General features: G+C 43.5%; 1 protein-coding gene across 1 annotated transcript in view; it reads right to left on the minus strand.

Annotated features, from left to right (window-relative positions):
- LOC309565583 (receptor-type tyrosine-protein phosphatase beta-like) overlaps positions 1-18,049 on the minus strand; it is a 285,362-nt gene extending 267,313 nt beyond the window's left edge. The window contains exon 1 of the mRNA XM_082270537.1: positions 17,890-18,049. Within this exon, the coding sequence (XP_082126663.1) occupies positions 17,890-17,949 (60 nt within the window). The 5' untranslated portion in view covers positions 17,950-18,049. The remainder of the gene's footprint in view (positions 1-17,889) is intronic.
- Positions 18,050-23,102: the final 5,053 nt, after the last annotated feature.

Here is a 23,102-nt window from a genome sequence, read left to right on the forward strand (position 1 = left end):
AACTGTAGGTCTTGGTTACTCACAATTTTCGGGATTGCGGCATTACGTCATCGGCTCCTCCTTACGTGTTACGTCACAGGTCAGAGGAAATAACTTTATAGCTACCAAACAAACAATAGCGAGAGCGTATAAAACATTTATGCTTAACTTTGACGAGGTTTACCACTTGCCGACCAGCCGCCGCAGATATATGGTGGCAGGTCGGCAGGTTCCCGGTAGCATTCGAGGGGATGCGCGCATGCCCATTCGCCAGAGGGGAAGCTGATCTGCGGGTCTGGTGGCTGCAATTGCCACTGCGATTGCCACCAGGCACCTGCGATCACACCCCATGAAGACATGGAATTACGGCAGACCGCTGTTCTGTCAGCAATGAACACAGTGATCCTGTGTTCCCCCTATTTAGGAACACAGATCTCTGTGTTCATTCCATAAGCCCATCCCCCACACAGTTAGAAAGCACCCCCTAGGGACACATTTAACCCTTTGATTGCTCCTAGTGTTAACCCCTTCCCTGCCAGTGTCATTAGTACGATAACAGTGCATATTTTTAGCACTGATTACTGTAGTAATGTCACTGGTCCCGCCAAAAGTGTCAAAAATGTCAGTTAGGTGTCCGATCTGTCCGCCGCAATGTTGCAGTCCCGCTAAAAATCACAGATCGCCGCCATTACTAGTAAAAAAAAAAAAAATAAATAAAAATGAAATAAATCTTTCCCCTGGTTTTTAGACGCAATAACTTTTGCGCAAACCAATCAATATACACTTATTGGGATTTTTTTTACCAAAAATATCTGGCAGAATAAAATTGGCCTAAAAGGATGCAAAAATTAGATTTTTAATTTTTTTTTATTGGGAATGTTATATAGCAGAAGGTGAAAAATATTGTTTTTTTTCAGAATTGTCGCTCTTTTTTTGTTTATAGCACAAAAAAATAAAAACTGCAGACGGGATCAAATACCACCAAAAGAAAGCTCTGTTTGTGGGGGAAAAAAAAGGACATTTTATTTGGGTACAGCATCGCACGACTGCGTAATTGTCCGTTAAAGTAACGTAGTGCCGAATCGCAAAAAATGGCCTGGTCATTAAGGGGGAAAATCTTCCGGTCCAGAAGTGGTTAAAAACCAGAAACAAGGTACACTCATAAATGACAAGCTCACGACAGTTCTGAATGACACACGTGCTACATTTTTTTGTGTACCTGCCAGCCTTGGTTGGATCATTTTTACACCCTCTTGATACACAACGCACCTTGTGGATTTTTAACTAGCATTGGCACAGACACACACGCGTATATATCAGCAGGGGAGTGGACGTGTCAGTAGAACAGAGATTTGTGTGGGTAGGGCAGTGGACGGTGTAAGTAGTTTTTATTTTTATTATTTTTTCAATTATTATATTACAATTTTATCAATTATTATATTACAATTTTATTTTTTTAATTCTTTTTTACAATACTATTATTTTTTTTATTTTTTTTTTTACAATTTATTTAGGAGCCTTGTTGGGGGGGCTTTGGAGAAATTTTAAGGGTCTAAACAGAGAGAAAGGGACTAAGAACAGAACTTCCCCAGTCCTTTTCTCTGCAGTCTCAGCTGCACTGGACAGTGAAGGAATGGAAAGTGCTCCAACTATGCTTCAGTTAAGAATGAACACAGAAAAAAAGAAAAAAAAAAAGAATGAACACAGGAGCGATCTGTACAGTTCACTCAAATCAATCCCAGGGGGGTATTGGCAATCGGGGAAAGGGATATTGCGATACCAAGAAGAAAAAAATGGAAGATGTGGATGCAAAGGTATATTAAAGAGGAAGTAAACCCTCCTCTGACACTTTTACCTATAGGTAAGCCTATGATAAGGCTTACCTATAGGTACTGTAAATATCTCTTAAACATGTACCGTTAAACATGTACGATATTTACCTTACATGCAGCCAGTGACGTCACTGGCGCATGTGCTCTGAAGGAACGGCTGCTGGTGCCGTTTCTTCAGAGCCCCGTGCCGTGACTGTCGGCTCCCGAGCGCGTGCGCGGGAGTGACGTCACCGCGGCTCCGGCCAATCAGATGGCCGGATGCCGCGATCCCGGAAGACGGGTGACTGGACATGTCGCCCGTCATAGAGGTGAGCGGACAGCACGGCGGGGGCTCGTTCTAAGGTAAGTATTTCATAATGAGCTAGTATGTGATGCATTCTAGCTCATTATGTGTTTCTCTTTCAGCTTGTAAAAAAAAAAAAAAAAAAAAAATTTAACTGAGTTTACAACCTCTTTAAAAAAAATTGTATTTTTGCAAGATAAAAAGCACAATATGATATAAGAGTATCAATATGACATTCACATTACAGAGAGAATAATTAGAACACGCATTAAAATACTAAAAAGTTGAATGATTTAGAAAAAGAACACTTATGTACAGCATTGTGGACCTCTGCATTTGCCTTAGGTTTGTTGACCTTTATTATTTCATGTACATTACCTACCTGTTTTATTTATATCATACATATATATTTATATATGATATATACAGATATGGTTAAAATCTCTGGACAAAATATACCCCCTGAAGAAGACCCTCGGTCGAAACGCGTAGGGGTTTCGGAGTCCATATGTCATGCTGCACATAAGTGTTCTTTTTCTGAATCATTTGTACTTTTTTGTATTTTATGTGTGCTCTAAGGTCCCTTTCACACAGGGGAGTTTGTCGGCGGACTCTGTTTTATATCAGCGGGATCGATCGGCTGATCCCCCGCTGAGCAGATGGAAGGCAGCTCTGTCTCTGCGCTGTGTGCAGAGACAGAGCTGTCAGGTCCCCGCTGTTCTCTATGGGGGAATCGGATGGGAATGGACCATCTGTCCCATCTTATCCGATCCGCTGGACGGATGGAAATTAGGGTCCAGATTTGACGGATCGGATCGGATGTCAGCGGACATGTCTCCGCGGGCATGGGGGTATCCGTTCAGATCCACCAAAAAAATGGACAGGCAGATCTTAACGGTCCGCAGTGTGAAATGGGCCTAATTATTCTCTCTAATGTGAATGTCGTTTTAATAATCATAGCTTATTGTGCTTTTTATCTTGCAACAATAAAAAGATAGAATTTTTTAATATACCTTTGCATCCACATCTTCCATTTTTTCTTCTTGGCATCGCAATATCCCTTTCCCCGATTGACAATCCCCCTTGGATTGATTTTTCTATGTTCTAGTTTGGGATAGATCCCACAATTGGTCTATTACAGTGGAACTAAGTATTTTTTCCTGTACAGTTCACTCACTGTGTTCATTCATCCATCCTGAAACATCCCCTGCAGCAGTCGGTGAGAGAGCTGAGGAGGGAAGCTAGCAGCACTGCAGTGGGGAGACAGGGGACACCAGGAAGCAGGGGGAATTGTTACCGCACAGGGTGATTAGGGTGTGCCCAGGCACACCCATCACACCCTGTGCGCACGCCTATGATAACCAGGTATAGCCGATTTCTGGACTGTTTGTATAAGCCTCTGGTGTATTTCTTTTCCCCTCTCCCATTCTTTCCTACTTCCCTCTTTTCTTTTTCTCTCTTTCCCTCCCGTCTTCCTCCTTTTTCCACTGCTTCTCTTTTTCCCACTCTCTCCACCAGGGGGGGACGGTATAAATCATCTCTTCTCAGGCAACCGTGGGATTTTAGGTGCACTTCTTCTACCTCAATTGTCTCTATTTTAGTTTATGACAGCCCAAGCCATTATGTGGTTTACCTCCCGCAAATTCTCTCACCTGATATTATAGAAATCCGGCTGTTCTCACGCCATGTTGGCTTCATTTTTCTTTTCATTTGTTTTGTTCATGACAAGTCTGGATTGTTCAAATAACCTCTTGACCACCATAAGATTTTACCCCCCTTCATGACCAAATCATTTTTTTCTATTCAGCACTACGCTACTTAAGCGCCGGTTCACATGTATGCGATGTCAGTGCACTGCTCTGCAAATCACATGTGATGTCTGTGCGATGCAAACTGATTCGCATCGCATTCGGACACAACTCGCACAGGACCCTTTTTTGGGTCCGCACCAGAATCAGATCACATGGGTTTTCACACCTATATGATCTGATTCCTGTCCGAACTGACAGTTCACACTGCAATGTGCGAACTGATCTGGGGGGTGTCGTTAAGTTTGTATTGACACCCCCAGCGATTCACATATTTAACCACTTGCCGACCGCTCACTGCGGCAGGTCGGCTCCCCTGGGTCCTTCGACTTAGACCTACGTCGCTGGACTCCTAGTGGTCTCGGCAGTGCTGTATCTTGGCCTAGGCCAACAAGGCCCAGGCCTAGGGCAGCATTTGCAGGGGTGGGCAGCAAAAAAAGCTGCACCATGCACAAGAAAAAAACAGCCTCTTCCCGCCTACCCCACTAAAAAGAGTCCCAGACGGCTTGCGCTACACACTTTTAGTATAGTGCCAGTCTTATAGGGCGAATTGGGCTGGAGGTCAGGGTCCAGGAGGCAAATTAGTCTGGCACCCCCATAAAGCGGTCACACTGCTACCTCCTGGTATGATATGGTATGATATGATGGTATGATGATGGGCACTGCTGAGGCTGACCTTATGGGAACTGATGAGGCTACACTGATGGGCACTGATAGACTGTGGTTGTGGTTTACAGATGACAGGGCGGGTCATAAACAGGAAGAGGTGTGGCTTTTACAGGAAGGGGTGCGTCATATTTAAATTAGAGGGTGCACAAGTTTAGTCAGGCCTAGGGCAGCACAAAACCTAAATACACCACTGGGTCTCGGGCCGGAGGAGGAGAGGCGGCGATCGCCACCTCCCTTCCCCGATCGTCGGGGAAAGTGTGAGAAGACCCGCCTGCTTATGTAAACAAAGCAGGCGGATCTTCTCAGTGACAGACAGGGAGAGATCACAGGATTCAGCATAGCTGAACCTGCGATCTCTGTCTGTGTCACAGAACCCCCTCCCCCAACACACGTCAGTAAGCATGAGGCATACATTTAACCCTTTGATTACCCATAGGGTTATCCCCTTCCCTGCCAGTGTCATTATTACAGTGACAGTGCATATTTTTAGCACTGATTACTGTAGTAATGTCACTGGTCCCCCCAAAAGTGTCAAAAATGTCACTTAGGGTTCCGATCTGTCCGCCGCAATATCGCAGTCCCGCTAAAAATCGCAGATCGCTGCCATTACTAGTAAACAACAAAAAAAAAAAAAACAATAAAAATGACATAAATCTTCCCGTATTTAGTAAACACGATAACGTTTGCGCAAACCAATCAAAATACACTTATTGCGATTTTCTTTACCAATAATATGTAGCAGAAAACAAATTGGCCTAAAATGTTAAAAAATTTAGATTTTTAAATTTTTTTTTTAGGAATGTTATATAGCACAGTGTGAAAGTTTTTTCCCACAAAGTCGCCCGGCTCTGAAGCCGCCCCATGCAGCGTGACTTAAAGTGGTTGTAAACACAAAAAGTAAAAAAAAAACCTGCAAGACAAAGGCATAATGAGCTAGTTTGCATCGCATACTAGCTCATTATGTATTACTTACCTTAGAACGAAGCCCCGACACGGACCCCCGGACACCGCTGCGGGCGCCGCCATGATCCCTCGCCGTCTCTTCTGGGTTCGGCGGCTCCGGCACTGTAATTGGCCGGAGCCGCGATGACGTCACTCCCGCGCATGCGCACGGGAGTGATTTTCCGGCAAGCTCCCGGCAAGCAAAACCCCCGGACCTTCAGAGCGCATGCGCCGCTCGCGTGAGCGGCTGCATGCACTGCAAATATCTCCTAAACCGTGCCGGTTTAGGAGATATTAATTATACCTACAGGTAAGCCTTATTATAGGCTTACCTGTAGGTAAAAGTGTAAAAAAGCATGATACTACCGCTTTAAGCTGGGCTTGCAAACGACTTCTCTAATATAAGTCAATGCAAGTCGCCCCCAAAGTAGTGCAGGAACCTATTTCTAAGTCGAAGCGACTCTGATTAGAACGGTTCCATTGCACTAAATGGAGCGCTACTTGTCAAGCGGCTAAGTCGCCTGACAAGTTGCCCCAGTGTGAACCCAGGCTTAATCTTCCAAAGGTCAAGTGGTTAATAAATACAAAGTGAAAGAAGAATAATAAATACCTCTATGAAGAATTCACCTGGAAAAACTTCCTTAAAGCAGACCTTCATCCAATAAAACAGTTTATTTCCACTTGACCCCTCCCCCTTCCCACAACTGGGTACATTTTTGAAGGGTTTATGACCATTTTGTACTGCAATGTAGCACTTCCTTCTTTCTTACCTAGGTAAGAATGAGGTAGCACCCCCCTGCTGCCTCCTGGGATATTACCACCACACATTCCAGGAGGCAGTTTCACTTACAGGTGCATGTTCATCGTGGGATTTTGCACGTGGGCAGATGTGCCACAGGGCTTCAGGACACAGCAGAGACCTTTGTGCAGATTTCCTGTGCATGTGCATAGATGCCACTGGTATTGAGGTACCAGATACCTGCATTGCTTGCACGTGCACAGAAAATCCAGTATGCGGGCAGAAGTGCCGTAGGTCTATGCTGAGTCCCAAAGACCAGGCAGAGGCCTTCAGCTGTGCACATGCAAGATATTCAAAGATGGCCATACGGGTGAGAAGAGGTAGGGTGTAAATAACGGGTACTATAGTTCCGCTTTAACTGGTGCATCTGCTGATTGGTTCCATCATTTGGGGCTTTATCTTCTTTACCATTGTTCATTGGAAACCTGATCACCACCCAGTGCAGAAGTCCTTGGAAAACTCAAGCATCGACCTCCAAAATTCTGCGCAAGCATTGTAAAAAGGATAGGTATCTTGCAACTTCACCTATGTGAGTATATAACTAATATACAAACGGGCACATTTTTTTGTGTTTACCTGCTACATTACCTAACAACTGCACTTATGGCTCATTAACACGGGCAGCCAGGGGGTGGTAAAAGCAGCTGCAGTTTTACTGGCCCCTGACCACCAACTTAGAGAAGGACATGTAGCCACTCAGGGCTAAATTAATTAAACAACATGTTGAAGATTCCAGGGAAGAGTGCCTATCAAGGCTTCCATGCCTCTCTTTTTAGTCTACGGTGAACCAGATGCCAGCTTTAGGGGGCTCATTCCTACCTGCATACTGCAATGTAGGTTCAAATGAGGCCTCTCACTGATGACGTCACACCATTAGTGTTTATTTAAGCCAAACTGGCTTACTAGATAGTCCTCATCTGTGTTCACACCCCACTGACACGGCTTACCCCAATTGGGCTTAATCGTAGAGGTGGGCCACATGTTACACTTCCTTGCCCTGCAGCCGCATGCAGTGAGCACGGTTGTGGCCTGGTGATTAAGCCTTTTTTAGGAAAGAAAGAAATGGCGATGAGGCAATATATGACCTTCCAGCCACCTGTCAACCATACTTTGAAAAATTATCCCCCGCCAATTGCTTTTCAGAGAGGAGGCAAGGGCTGCCACACATCTTGAAGTGCCCTTAAAAAGATCATTCTTTACACCTGATGAAGAGACCCTATAACCCCTAAAATGTGTTGGATTGTATCTGATGAAGGGACCCTATTAAACCTGAGATTTGTTGGATTGTTACCTGATAAAGAGACCCTATAACCCCTGAAATGTGTTGGATTGTACCTGATGAAGTGAGCCTATTAATCCTAAAATGTGTTGAACTGTATGCTATGAAGGGACCTTATTAATGCTGAAATGTGTTGCATTGTCACCTGATGAAGGGCGCCTATAACCCACAAAATGTTTCAGACTGTACCTGATGAATGGAGCCTATAACCCCTGAAATGTTTTGGATTGTAACCTGATGAAGGGACCCTATAACCCCTGAATTGTGTTGGGTTGTTACCTGGTGCAGGAACCCTACAACCCCTGAAATGTGTTGGATTGTACCTGATAAAGGGACCCTATTAATGCTGAAATGTGTTGGGTTATAACCTGATAAAGGGAGCCTATAACCCCTGAAATGTGTAGGATTGTTATCTGATACAAGGACCCTATAACCCTGAAATGTGTTGGGTTGTTACCCCATAAAGGGAGCCTATAACCCCTGAAATGTGTAGGATTGTTATCTGGTACAAGGACCCTATAACCCTGAAATGTGTTGGGTTGTTACATGATAAAGGGAGCCTAGAACCCCTGAAATGTATAGGATTGTTACCTGGTACAGGGACCCTACAACCCCTGAACTGTGTTGAGTTGTTACCTGATAAAGGGAGCCTATTACCCCTGAAATGTGTAGGATTGTTACCTGGTACAGGGACCCTATAACCCTGAAATGTGTTGGGTTGTTACCCCATAAAGGGAGCCTATAACCCCTGAAATGTGTAGGATTGTTATCTGGTACAAGGACCCTATAACCCTGAAATGTGTTGGGTTATTACCTGATAAAGGGAGCCTATAACCCCTGAAATGTATAGGATTGTTACCTGGTACAGGGACACTACAACCCCTGAACTGTGTTGAGTTGTTACCCCATAAAGGGAGCCTATAACAACTGAAATGTGTAGGATTGTTATCTGGTACAAGGACCCTATAACCCTGAAATGTGTTGGGTTATTACCTGATAAAGGGAGCCTATAACCCCTGAAATGTGTAGGATTGTTATCTGCTACAAGGACCCTCTAACCCTGAAATGTGTTGGGTTATTACCTGATAAAGGGAGCCTATAACCCCTGAAATGTGTAGGATTGTACCTGATAAAGGGACCCTTTAACCTCTGAAATGTGTTGATTAGATAACAGACTTTCCTATTTTAACATTGTTACCCGTCTTTTTTTTTTTCTTTGATCCTTTTTTGTCTGAAATTTATGATTTTTATAGAAACGTGTCAGACACTCCAGCCTGGCTCATTCTAGAGGAGAAAGAGATGGTCCAAATATTTTCCCAAATAATCACTATTGCCCCCAGGTACCAGGGGTAGTTCACAAATATCCATGCAAGAAGAAGAAGAACAAAACCATAATACATCCACCATATAAACAGCATAAAGATCCATGGAGTACAGAAGCATTAATCTGAGGAGCCCAGTAACAATATACATGCTGAAACAAACGTTATAAAGGTAAAATACCTGTCAATGGCTCTAAAATCTGGAATAAAGAACTAAAACCCAACCTCTACTGTGCGGTCATTTGTTACAATAACAGAGCAATACAGCTACTATCATTATGAATAGAGAGCATGCTCTCCCGCACCCACATTTATACCACAATATGTGACAACTTTCTTTTTGCATGCAACCACCACTTGATGTTGTATTCTATGTAGGATAATATTGTCTGACCTTACCTTAGGCATGTGCAACCACCCTGACCACATTTTTTCAAATCCCCTGGGGCAGTCTCTCTGCTGATATGTATGTTTTTTGCAATCTATTGTTATAATGTACTTCCTTGTTGATATATTGCAGCATTACTCAGTTAGGGTTCCTTGGAGCCCTCCATAAAGTTTCTTATAAGGTTTCTAGGGGTTCTTTGAGCTGTGACTTCCCTTTTGATGGTGCCTGCATGGTTCCAGGGCCAACGCCACATGCCAGAACCAGCAGCATGAATCAATGTTCTTTTTAGCTGTTCGAAGGGCATTCTGACCAAGGGTTGCATTCTTCCAACTGACCGCAACTGTAAGTGACTTTCTTCCAACTGAACAGCAATGGATGTAAGGAACATTCTTCCCACTGACCACCAATGTAAGGAACATTATTCCCATTGACCCCCAATGTAAGGGGCATTCTTCCCACTGATCACCAATGCAGGGAGCATTCTTCCCATTGACCCCCAATGTAAGGGGCATTCTTCCCACTGATCACCAATGCAGGGAGCATTCTTCCCATTGATCAGCAATGTAAGGGACATTCTTTCCACTGACCACCACCAATGTAAGAAGCATTCTTCCTATTGACCACCAAAATAAGGAACATTATTCCCATTGACCCCCAATTTAAGGGGCATTCTTCGCCAATGCAGGTAGCATTTTTCCCATTGACCAGCAAAGGATGGGACATTCTTTCCACTGACCACCACCAATGTAAGAAGCATTCTTCCCATTGACCACAAATCTAACGAACATTCTTCCCATTGACCCCAATGTAAGGGACGTTCTTCCCACTGACCGCCAATGCAGGTAGCATTCTTCCCATTGACCAGCAAAGGATGGGACATTCTTTCCACTGACCACCAATGTAAGAAGCATTCTTCCCATTGACCACCAATGTAAGGAACATTATTCCCATTGACCCCCCCAATGTAAGGGGCATTCTTCCCACTGACCAGCAATGCAGGGAACATTCTTCCCATTGACCAGCAAAGGAAGGGACATTCTTTCCACTGACCACCACCAATGTAAGAAGCATTTCTTCCCATTGCCAACCAATCTAAGGAACATTCTTCCCATTGAACCCCAATGTAAGGGGCATTCTTCCCACTGACCAGCAATGTAAGGGACATTCTTTCCACTGACCACCACCAATTTAAGAAGCATTCTTCTCATTGACTAACAATGTAGGAAACATTCTTCCCACTGACCACCAACATAAAGCAAGCCATAGATGATATGATTGGATGCAGGAAAGAAAATTGCTCGATTCACACTCAATCCACACTGACTGTGTTGATGGGGGAATCCCTCCCATTAAGCTATTATGTTCTCCCAGAGAGCAGGGAGCCGTCCCTTCCGGGAGAACACAGTGATTATTGCTAGCGGCTATGGCCACTGTTAAAAATCTGACATGCTGGTTGTACCCAAGTCGATCGATGGATTGACTTGGGTACAATAAGTCTGCCCATACACAGAACAAATCTGGACCAGTCCCTTCCGAACTGGCCTAGTTTTAACCCATCTGAGGCTGGCTTTAGGTGCATTCTTCCAACTGACCACCAATGCAAGGAGCATTTGGCAATGTCCCCAGATGAACTGGTTTCATTAGGGGTTTACCGTGACCTAAAATATATTTTATGGGTTCTTCTGGAGAAAAAAAAAAAAATAGAGAAAGTCTTATATAGCGGGAGGAAAAGGTGAGAGTCCCTTTGTGTGGTTAATAAAAAAAGTCTGCCAATAGTTGTAGTCATATAATTGTCATCCACATGCAACTCAACATAGATCAATATGCAAGTCATAGGATTATTTTTTAAATGCAGACTATGTATTTTTTTACTATTAAAGCCCCGTACACACGTACCGATTGTCGGCCGTAAATATTCGGCCGCCGACCGATCAGCCGATTGTAGGCTTGTTAGTATGATGCTTCCGACAGCCGACAGCGCATTTTCGGCCGAACAGAATCTGTCGTGCAGACTTTAAAATATTTGTTGGCCGTCACCAGAACGGCCGATTGTTCGCCAGTCAGTACAGATTTCGGCCGACAGACAGCAGATGAGCAAGACTGGGCATGCTCAGAAAAGAAAAAAGACAAGGAAAGATAACCATCACATGACATCACTTCTGCAGTCGGCTGTTGTTGGCCGACAAAATTCGTGTGCAGTCTTTTGCAGTTTTCAACAGACACGACAGCCCTGGACAAAAGACGGCCGATCGTTCGGCCGACGATCAGTACGTGTGTACGGGGCTTAAGTCTACAATTTGCTGCCAATATCTGAATATTTTAGGACATCACCAGAGCATGTGAATCAAGGCATCTTGGTAAAGGTGGAGTCACTTTGACCAAAGCAATTGAGCTTTGAACAAAGTAAATAATTAATTAGTTGAATCTATTGGAGGTCAAAAGTGAAACCAGGAAAGTCTTATGTAAAAATAAAATCCCACTGCCCTCAGTCACGTGTTTTCATTATCTTGTTCCCATTTACATTTGCTATGCAAATACATCAGAGATCCCCCTTCACTAGGACAGTGTATAGCAATGCAAGTGTTTTTGTGCAATGGGGCACATTGCATTAGATAGCCCTTTCAAAATGAATTTCCTATGTAAACGCAACTCAACAAACAAAATAAACAGGTCCTGCCGCTTTTCTTTTTGTTACAACACAATGCACAAAGCATTGGTATCTGTGTGTTGAATTGGGCTTTTATACAAGTTTGGTAAATGTGCATTGAGGTGCAATTACCTTGTTTCAATGCAAATCTACAGTATATCACCCTTTATTATAACATATTGAGGTTGATTTACCAAAACTAGAGAGTGCAAAACCTGGTGCAGCTCTGCAAAGAAACCAATCAGCTTCCAGGTTTTAACCACTTAAGCCCCGGAAGATTTTACCCCCCTTCGTGACCAGGACCTATTTTGCGATTCGGCATTGCGTGATTTTAACGGACAATTGCGCGGTCGTGCGACGCTGTACCTAAACGAATTTGGCGTCCTTTTTTTCTCACAAACCGAGCTTTCTTTTGGTGGTATTTGATCACCTGTGCGATTTTTTGATCATGCGCTATAAACAAAAAAAGAGCGTCAATTTTGCAAAAATAACAATATTTTTCACATTTTTTTATATGAAATTCCCAAAAAAATGTAAAAATCAAAATTTTTTTAACATTTTAGGCCAATTTTTTTTTTACCATATGTTTGGTAAAAAAAATCGCAAAAAGCGTATTTTGATTGGTTTGCGCAAAAGTTATTGCGTTTACTAACAAAGGGAAAGATTTTTGTCATTTTTGTTGTTTTTTCTTTTTAACACGTAATGGCGGCGATCTGCGATTTTTTTTGCGGGACTGCGACATTGCGGCGGACAGATCGGACCCTTGACTGACATTTTTGACACTTTTGGGGTTACCAGTGACATTACTACAGTAATCAGTGCTATATATATGCACTGTTACTGTAAAAAATTACACTGGCAGTGAAGGAGTTAACTGTATTGGAGAGGGAGGGGTTAAGTGTGTCCTAGGGGCGTGTTTCTAAGTGTGATTGGGTGTGGCTTGCTGTGTAAGAACAGTGATCAACGATCCTACGTAGTAGAACCGTTTGATCACCATTCATACACAGGGGAGAATGACAGGCGGCTTGTTTACATCAGCCGCCTGCCTTTCTCCCGCTGTCACGGACGATCGCGAGTGCCCGGCGGACATCGGGCACGCGCGCGGGGGGGTCCGTGACCGAGCGGGAACCCTTATAGGCTAGCGACGTAGCCCTACGTCGCTCTGCCTGTGAGGGGCTGACTGCCGACGTAAATAGTCGTGTGGCAGTCGGCAAGTGGTTAAAGCTTAAAAAAGTTGTAAACCCAGATAAAAAAAAAAAAAAAAAAAACACAAGAAAAAAGAAAGCCTGTAAGACAAAGGCATAATTAGCTAGAATGCATTGCATACTAGCTCATTATGAAATACTTTCCTAAGAACAAAGCCCTCCAGCGGCGCCCGCACAGTGCTTAGACAGCTGACATCTCCCCCGGTGTTTCTTCCAGGGTTTGGGGGCTCCGGCGCTGTGAGTGGCCAAAGCCGCGATGACGTCACTCCCGCACATAGGTGTGCGGGAGCCCCCGTTTACAGCAAGTATATAACATCAGCAAGAATGTAAATATCTCCTAAACGGTGCAAGTTTAGGAGATATTTACAGTACCTATAGGTAAGCCTTATCCAGGGCTTTTTTTCAGCGGGAACGCAGTTCTGGCACCCCCAACACTCAATGTATGTAATGGCAAGGGGTGCTGGGGTGTGCTGGAGGGTTGATAATGGCTGCTGGGGGATCTATTGTCACTGGTGGGAATGTATTTTTGCATGGGGTGGTTCAGGCCACTTTTTGCGATTCGGCACTGTGTGACTTTAACTGACAATTGCGCGGTCGTGCGACGCTGTACCCAAACGATATTTACGCCCTTTTTTTCCTACAAACAGATCTTTCTTTTGGTGGTATTTGATCACCTGTGCGATTTTTACTTTTTGCGCTATAAACATAAAAAGCGACAATTTTGAAAAAAAATAACAATATTTTTCACATTTTTTTATATGAAATTCCCTCCAAAAAAATGTAAAAATCTAATTTTTTTTACATTTTTGGCCAATTTGTTTTCTGCTACCTATGTTTAGTAAAAAAAATCACAATAAGCGTATTTTGATTGGTTTGCGCAAAAGTTATTGCGTTTACTAACTAAGGGAAAGATTTCTGTCATTTTTTGGTGTTTTTTTTTTTTTAACGAGTAATGGCGGCGATCTGCTATTTTTTTTTGCGGGACTGCGACATTGCGGCGGACAGATTGGACCCTTGACTGATATTTTTGACACTTTTGGGGGTACCAGTGACATTACTACAGTAATCAGTGCTATAAATATGCACTGTTACTGTAAAAATGACACTGGCAGGGAAGGGGTTAATTTTATTGGAGAGGGAGGGGTTAATGTATGCCTGGTGCTTACTGACGTGTGTGGGGGGAGGTGACTGAGTGACACAGGGACAGATCGCAGGTTCAGCTATGCTGAACCATGCTATCTGACCCTGTCTGTCACTTAGGAGATCCACCCGCTTTGTTTACACAAGCGAGCGGATCTCCCCACTCGATTCCCCGACGATCTGAATACAGAGGGAGCGAGCCTCCGGCGGCACGCGCGCGCCGCCGAGAAGGGGGAGTGTCTGGCGACGTTAACGTCTGGCGACGATAACGAACCACTTTGCCGCAGTAGAGCTCTAGTGAGCAGCGGCAAAGTGGTTAAAATCACTTTAATTGAAGAAGCTGAAGTTAGAAGCTGATTGGCTACCATGCACGGCTGCACCAGATTTTGCACTCTCCAGTTTTAGTAAATCAACCCCATTGCTTGTCACATCTTGTATTATAATTCCCTTTATGATGTAAGTTGTCCTGATCGTTTGTAGAATTTTTTTTTCCGACATGTGAATCCATCAATGAATTGAAGAGATATCTCATCACGCTACATACATTATATACAATGTGATAATAACATAAACACAATTACTGAGTTATTTCCTTGTATGCTGCTGTATAGTAATGTCAACACACACCCGCACCTACTCCGCGGACAGATAATCCTGCCCTCCAGCCTCATGTACAATGGCTTACTTCTCAATCCTCCATTGTTATGTATACAACAAAGGATCACAGGGGGCTCTGAGATCAGTTTCGGTGGACATGCTGCAACCAATCAGGATTGGTTTTTAGTGGCGCTGTCTCACCACTGAACAATGTCCAAGTACCAAAGCCTGGAAAGTCAATACATCTCTGGGGACAAAAGAAACTATTTTACTATTTCTGGGTAAAATCATAGATTAGTTGTTTGAAATAAAACATGGATTCAAACTGAGGACCCCGGTGCTGCAAGGCTGGAGTGCTAATGTGGGCTCATACCATCTGTATACCATCTGTATACAGTATATAGGAGGAAGCACCTGCATTGGATGACAAGAGGATCCAGCGAAGGTAAGGATTCTGTAGATAGATGTAAAAGCTGCAATAAAGTAAAGCGCTACAAATCGCTGTAATCCTTGCGCCTCCGAACTTTCACTGACTGCAACAACGAATGGGGGAAGGAAGGAAGAAAGAAAGAAAGAAAGAAAGAAAGAAAGAAAGAAAGAAAGAAAGAAAGAAAGAAAGAAAGAAAGAAAGAAAGAAAGAAAGAAAGAAAGAAAGAAAGAAAGAAAGAAAGAAAGAAAGAAGATCTGGGTGACAGTGCCAGAAATAATAAGAAGGACAGAAATAAAATAGATAATGAATAGAGAGAGAAAGATGGGTAGATAGATTTGGAAAAGAAAGAAAGAAAGATTAATTTATCCTGGTAGAGATATAATACGCATTGGAAAGTGATATACTGTAATTAGATCGGAGGTCTACAAACTTCCAATACAAGGGTCACATCATACATCAGAATCTCCATAAAGGCCCCTTTACATTAGGATCCCTATCAGAGCCCCCCTTACATCAGATTCCCCCCTTACATCAGAGTCTCCATCAGGATCCTTTTACATCAGGGCCCTCATTAGAGTCCCCCATACATCAAGATCCCCATCAGAGTCCCCCTTACATCAGATTCCCCCCTTACATCAGAGTCTCCATCAGGATCCTCTTACATCCGGGCCCCCACCAGAGTCCCCCTTACATCAGGATCCTCATCAGAGTCCCCCTTATATCAGGGTCCCCATCAGATTCATCTTACATCAGATTCTTACATCAGATTCTTAGATCTTACATCAGATTCTTGCATTATATCAGAGTCTCCATCAGGGCCCCCTTACATCAGGGTCCCCATCAGAGTCTCCCTTACATCAGGGTCCCTCTTACATCAGATTATCCTATTACATCACATTCTCCATCAAGGCCCCCTTACATCAGGGTCTGTATTGGAGTCCACCTTACATCAGAGTCCCCCTCCCCGACTTTATATCAGAGTCCCCATCAGGGCCCCCTCTTACATCAGGGTCCCCCAATAAATCAGATTCCTCCCTTACATTAGAGTCCCTAACAGAAATCCCCATTACAAGAAAGAAAGAAAGAAAGAAAGAAAGAAAGAAAGAAAGAAAGAAAGAAAGAAAGAAAGAAAGAAAGAAAGAAAGAAAGAAAGAAAGAAAGAAAGAAAGAAAGAAAGAAACTGTGAAGTGAATAGATGGATAGATAGATTGATCAATCTGAGTGACAGTGCCGGAAATAATAAGTAAGAAAGAAAATAGATAATGAATAGAGAGAGAGAGAGGGAGAAAAGAAAGAAAGAAAGAAAGAAAGAAAGAAAGAAAGAAAGAAAGAAAGAAAGAAAGAAAGAAAGAAAGAAAGAAAGAAAGAAAGAAAGAAAGAAAGAAACTGTGAAGTGAATAGATGGATAGATAGATTGATCAATCTGAGTGACAGTGCCAGAAATAATAAGTAAGAAAGAAAATAGATAATGAATAGAGAGAGAGAGAGGGAGAAAAAAAATAAAGAAAGAAAGAAAGAAAGAAGGAAAGAAAGAAAGAAAGAAAGAAAGAAAAGAAAGAAAGAAAGAAAGAAAGAAAGAAAGAAAGAAAGAAAGAAAGAAAGAAAGAAAGAAAGAAAGAAAGAAAGAAAGAAAGAAAGAAAGAAAGAAAGAAAGAAAGAAAGAAAGAAAGAAACTGTGAAGTGAATAGATGGATAGATATATTGATCAATCTGAGTGACAGTGCCAGAAATAATAAGTAAGAAAGAAAATAGATAATGAATAGAGAGAGAAAGAGACAAAGAAAGGAAAGAAAGAAAGAAAGAAAGAAAGAAAGAAAGAAAGAAAGAAAGAAAGAAAGAAAGAAAGAAAAGAAAGAAAGAAAGAAAAGAAAGAAAGAAAGAAAGAAAGAAAGAAAGAAAGAAAGAAAGAAAGAAAGAAAGAAAGAAACTGTGAAGTGAATAGATGGATAGATAGATTGATCAATATGGATGACAGTGCCGGAAATAATAAGTAAGAAAGAAAATAGATAATGAATAGAGAGAGAGAGGGAGAAAGAAAGAAAGAAAGAAAGAAAGAAAGAAAGAAAGAAAGAAAGAAAGAAAGAAAGAAAGAAAGAAAGAAAGAAAGAAAGAAAGAAAGAAAGAAAGGAAAGAAAGAAAGAAACTAACTGTGAAGTGAATAGACTGATAGATAGATTGATCAATCTGAGTGACAGTGCCGGAAATAATAAGTAAGAAAGAAAATAGATAATGAATAGAAAAAGAAAGAAAGAAAAGGGAGGGAGGGAGAGAGAAATAAATATAGAAAAAGGACAGAGAAAGAAAGAAAAAAGAGAGAGAGAATAATATGGACAATTAGTTAATCAACAGAGAAAGTGTGAAGACGAAGTGGATCGATCGATCGATCTGGGTGACAGTGCTGGAAATGTTTAATAAATATTAGAAGTTTGGAGTCATTGACCTCCAGCCAGATAGAACAGCTGAGATGACATCACACCTCTCTCTCCCCCTGTATACCCATGGATGTCAGTGGGGGTGTCAGTCGGTCGGTCACATGACCTGTGAGAGTGACAGTCAGTGAGGGTCTTACCTTTCCCAGGAGCAGTCCAGTGGCCAGCAGCAGCAGCAGCACAGGAGGCACACTCCCCATCTCCAGATCTCTTCTATCCAATCAGGCTGTAGAGGACCCCCAGTACATGGCCCAGCAGCACACACAATCCCAGTGTCACCCAGCCAGCAGTCTCTGCTCTCTTCTCCTCACTTTCATGCCTCGGTAGTAATGTGAGAAGTTGAAGGGAAAACACAAGTTGTGGGAGGAGCGATCATGGAGTGTCAGGAGTCCCTACTTCGCCTTAACACCTTCCCTCCTGTGTGCTGATATAGGGTGTGGAGGGGAGGAAAGGGTCACATTGCTGCATTCATTGTCACCAGGCTGGATGGATGGATGGATGGATGGATGGATGGGGGGGCTGCTGGGCTTTACATTCCTTTCCCACCATGACTATGAGGAAGTCACTCCTCTCTGCCCTCCCTCCTGCATTCCACAATAATTTGGTTAGAAAGCTGAGGATCTGGAGATCACTGTCCTAAAAAAAGCTACAAAACAGAGGAGGAAGTGGGCTGTCAGAGAGCCTGGCTGGGTCTGTACAATGTACACTCAGCCATTGGGGGGGGGGGGGGGGGTCCAAAATCTGCCCATAGATGGATCAAAATTTGGCCGCTTTAGTCATCATCTGCCCAAAAAAACAAGAAACCCCCCAATATGATCCCTGGACAGTCTTATTCCGAGAAATGTCTGCGATTTCCTGCGTTGACCAACAGAATCGGAAAACCCTAATTTACTGAATATTAGCGATCATGTCAACCCTCCCCAAAATCTAGGGAATCCCCCCTTTTTTCACCCGGTTACCCTGCTTTTACTTTTTGCTGCTGGAGCCATTTTTTTTTTTTTAGGCCCCATTCACACAATAACGTCATGCTACACGTGTGGGCATTCCATCATTTTTTTTTTTTTGGGCTGCCATACGAATACATAAAAGTAGCTCATGCAGCTTTTTAACCACTTTACCACCGGAGGATTTTGCTGTCTTACGTACAGGCCACTTTTTGCGATTCGGCACTGTGCGACTTTAACTGATAATTGCGCGGTCATGCAACGCCGTACCCAAACAAAGTTTATGTCCTTTTTTTTCCCCACAAACAGAGCTTTCTTTTGGTGGTATTTGATCACCTGTGCGATTTTTACTTTTTGCGCTATAAACAAAAAAAGAGCAACAATTTTGAAAAAATAACAATATTTTTCACATTTTTTTATATGAAATTCCCCCCCCAAAAAAAAATTTAAAAATCCAAATTTTTTTATCATTTTGGGCCAATTTGTTTTCTGCTACATATTTTTGGTAAAAAAAATCGCAATAAGCGTATTTTGATTGGTTTGCGCAAAAGTTATTGCGTTTACTAACAAAGGGAAAGATTTTTGTCATTTTTGTTGTTTTTTTTTTTTAATGAGTAATGGCGGCGATCTGCGATTTTTTTTGCGGGACTGCGACATTGCGGCGGACAGATCGGACCCTTGACTGACATTTTTGACACTTTTGGGGGTACCAGTGACATTACTACAGTAATCAGTGCTATAAATATGCACTGTTACTGTAAAAATGACACTGGCAGGGAAGGGGTTAATTTTTATTGGTGATCAAGGGGTTAATGTATGCCTGGTGCTTACTACCGTGTGTGGGGGGAGGGGACTGAGTGACACAGGGACAGATCGCAGGTTCAGCTATGCTGAACCCTGCAATCTGTCACTGTTTGTCACTTAGGAGATCCGCCCGCTTTGTTTACACAAGCGGGCGGATCTCCACACTCGATCCCCGATGATCGGGGAAGAGCGGCGGTGATTACCTCCGCTCCTCCCCTGGCCCGACTCCCGCTGTGACTGAATACAGCGGGAGCGAGCCTCCGGCGGCGCGCGTGCGCCGCCGAGAGAGGGGAATGTCTGGCGACGTAGGTCTACGTCGTCAGACGTTATCAAGCCACTTTGCCGCAGTAGAGGCTCAGTGAGCAGCGGTAAAGTGGTTGTAAACCCACTTTATTTTATTTTTTATTTCAGGTACTTATATAGCGCTGTCAGTTTACGCAGCACTTTACATACACATTCACATCAGTCCCTGCCCTCAAGGAGCTTACAATCTAAGGTCCCTAACTCACATACATACATACATAGTAGGGCCAATTTTATACAGGATCCAATTAACCTACCAGCATGTCTTTGGAGTGTGGGAGGAAACCGGAGTACCTGGAGGAAACCCACGCAGGCACAGGGAGAACATTCAAACTTCAGGCAGGTAGTGTCGTGGTTGATGACTTTTACCTATAGGTAAGCCTAAAATAAGGCCGGTTGCAAGCGTGATCTTTGCAATCCTGGAAGTTCACCCACTGGTGTCAGTAGTTTTTATTTTTTGGTATTTTAATTGTATTATTTTTTATCATTTTATTTAATTTTTTTACAATGTCACTGACTATGACTCTGTCCATTCAGAAAAGGAAGGAGCTGGTAAATTACATATTTACTGACCCCTTCCTGGTTCTCTATTGTGACACATCCCCTGCAGCAGCTGGCAGGAGAGGGGAGGGAGCACGGGGGGGGGGGGGGGGGGGGCAGCATAGTGGGGGGGGGGGGGCAGGGGAGCACACAGGGGCCCAGAGACAGCAGAACACAAGTGAACTGGATAGGAGGAGTGGTGGGGGCAGCATACAGAGGAACCAATCTCCTCCATTTTCCTCCTGCAGCTACAGGAGGAAAAAGGAGGACAGTGATTTCTCTACATGCTGCCTTTCTGCCCCTCCTATCCAGGTGTACAGGGGAGCCACACAGGCCCTGGAGCATGGGGCCTGGTTTCAATTGCGACCCCTGCAACCCCTGTAGTTACGCCCCTGCAAGCCACTCTCCTAAGACCTCCTGCTCTCCAGTTCCCTTGTCACCTCCTTCCATGCTCACCTCCAGGATTTCTCTAGAGCTTCTCCCATCCTTTGGAACTCCCTACCCCAATGTTCATCTTTCTCCTAATCTTTTCTTCTTTAGACAATCCCTGAAAATGGGGTTGCCATTCTTTCTTCAAGCCAAACCCGAAAACTTTAGCGGCACACAGCAATGTTTTTTTGTTTTTAGTATACACAGTAGGATTGTAATAGACCTGGGACACCTTTGGGCATTTAAAAGAGAATAGTAAAGTGGCATGCATAGTGCCTCCTCATCCTCCTGTCAGGCCCTGTTCCAAGCCACATTCCTGTCTGAATATTGTGTCTGGGTTTCAGTCGGACTGAAACCAGGACTATCCAGGTGAATCCCGGACAGGGGGCAACCTTATCTGAAAACCCTTCTCTTTAACCTGTTCCGGACCGCCCAGCACAGATATACGGCGGCAGGCAGCCCCTCCTGCGCGAACAGACGTAGCCCTACGCCGGCCGCGCGCGTGCTGCTAGGGGGTGAGGGCGCCCGGTCGGCACTGGGCACTCCGATGCATGAAGTCGGTGGCTCCGATTGCCGCCTGCCACCCGCGATCGCTCCCCGCTGAGAGAGAAGAACGGTCAGCTATTGTAAACACAGCTGACCGTTCTTCTCTCTGAAATGATCACAGAGTGCCTGTGATCCTTCCATAAAGGATCACAGGTCTCAGTGATCATTTCAAAAGCCCAACCCCCATACAGTTAGAATCACTCCCCTAGGCTTACATTTAACCCCTTGATCACCCACTGGGTTAACCCCTTCCCTGCCAGTGTCATTATTACAGTAACAGTGCATATTTTTAGCACTGATTACTGTAGTAATGTCACTGGTCCCCCTAAAAGTGTCAAAAATGTCAGTTAGGGGTCCGATCTGTCCGCCGCAATGTCGCAGTCCCGCTAGAAATCGCAGATCGCCGCCATTACTAGTAAAAAAAAAAATCCAATAAAAATTACAGAAATATTTCCTGTAGTTTATAGACACAATAACGTTTGCGCAAACCAATCAAAATACGCTTATTGCAATTTTTTTTACCATAAATATGTTGCAGAAAAGAAATTGGACTATAATAAAAAAAATTAGATTTTAATTTTTTTTTGGGGAATGTTATAAAGCAGAATATGAAAAATAATTTTTTTTGTTTTTTTCAGAATTGTCACTCTTTTTTTGTTTACAGCGCAAAAAATAAAAATCGCACAGGTGATCAAATACCACCAAAAGAAAGCTCTATTTGCGGGTAAAATAGGATATCAATTTTATTTGGGTACAGCGTCGCACGACCGCGCAATTGTCAGTGAAAGTAATGCAGTGCCGAATTGCAAAAAATAGCCTGGTCATTAAGGGGGCAAATCCTTCCGGTCCAGAAGTGGTTAAAGAGGCCTATCCTGCTTCAAACGAATTCACTGTTTTCTACTTTTTCCATCAGCTCATCCCCCACAGTTATTACCTTTAGATTGTAAGCTCTAATGAGCAGAGCCCCCTGATTCTTCTTCTACCAAATTGTATTGTAAGTGTACTTTCTGACTTCATTTTGTAAAGTGCTGCACAAACTGTTGGTGCTATATAAATCTTGTATTATAATAATAATACTAATAAAAGGGGCAGTTCCACTTTTCTGCCCCACCCCCACCCCAAGACACTGATCACAAGTCACAAGACTGCTATATACTGCTGATGAGAGAAGATATTTAGTATTTAGTTGTAATCTGTTTATTAATGTGTTATGTGTTTACTAATAAAGTGTTACTAAACCCACAACAGTAAAATCAGTCTGTATATGCAGTAAGCGCCGGTTCACATTACCGCGACGCTACTTGCAGGGGCGACCTCCGAGATTGCGGTGCGAGCAGCGCGCCGCGACCTCGGAGCGGCCGCCACGGACTTCATAACATTGAAGTCTATGGCGGTCGCCTCCTAGTCGCCCCAAAGAAGCTCCGGACCCTTTTTCTAGGTCGGAGCGACTTGTGTTGCTCCTATTAGAACGGGTCCGCAGCTTCCCTATGGGAGGCGACCTGCAGCGACCTGTGAGGCGACCAGGTCGCCTCACAGGTCGCCCCAGTGTGAACCGGCACTAAAGCATGCTTGTTATACTCACGGTGGAACCTAAGGGGTTAATACTCTGCATTGTGTAAAAAGGCTGTTTGATCCTGTCTTCTCTGATCCTCCCCTTTGTCGACAGTCCCCAATCCATCCCCTGATAGAACAGGGGGCTATCTTTTTGACCCCACATCTCACATGAAAAGGACCTGTCCTGCTTATTTCTATTACAAGGGATGTTTACATTTCATCTAATAGGAATA

The sequence above is a fragment of the Pelophylax lessonae genome (genome assembly GCF_965119305.1).
Source record: "Pelophylax lessonae genome assembly, chromosome: 10".
NCBI classification, from domain to species: domain Eukaryota; kingdom Metazoa; phylum Chordata; class Amphibia; order Anura; family Ranidae; genus Pelophylax; species Pelophylax lessonae.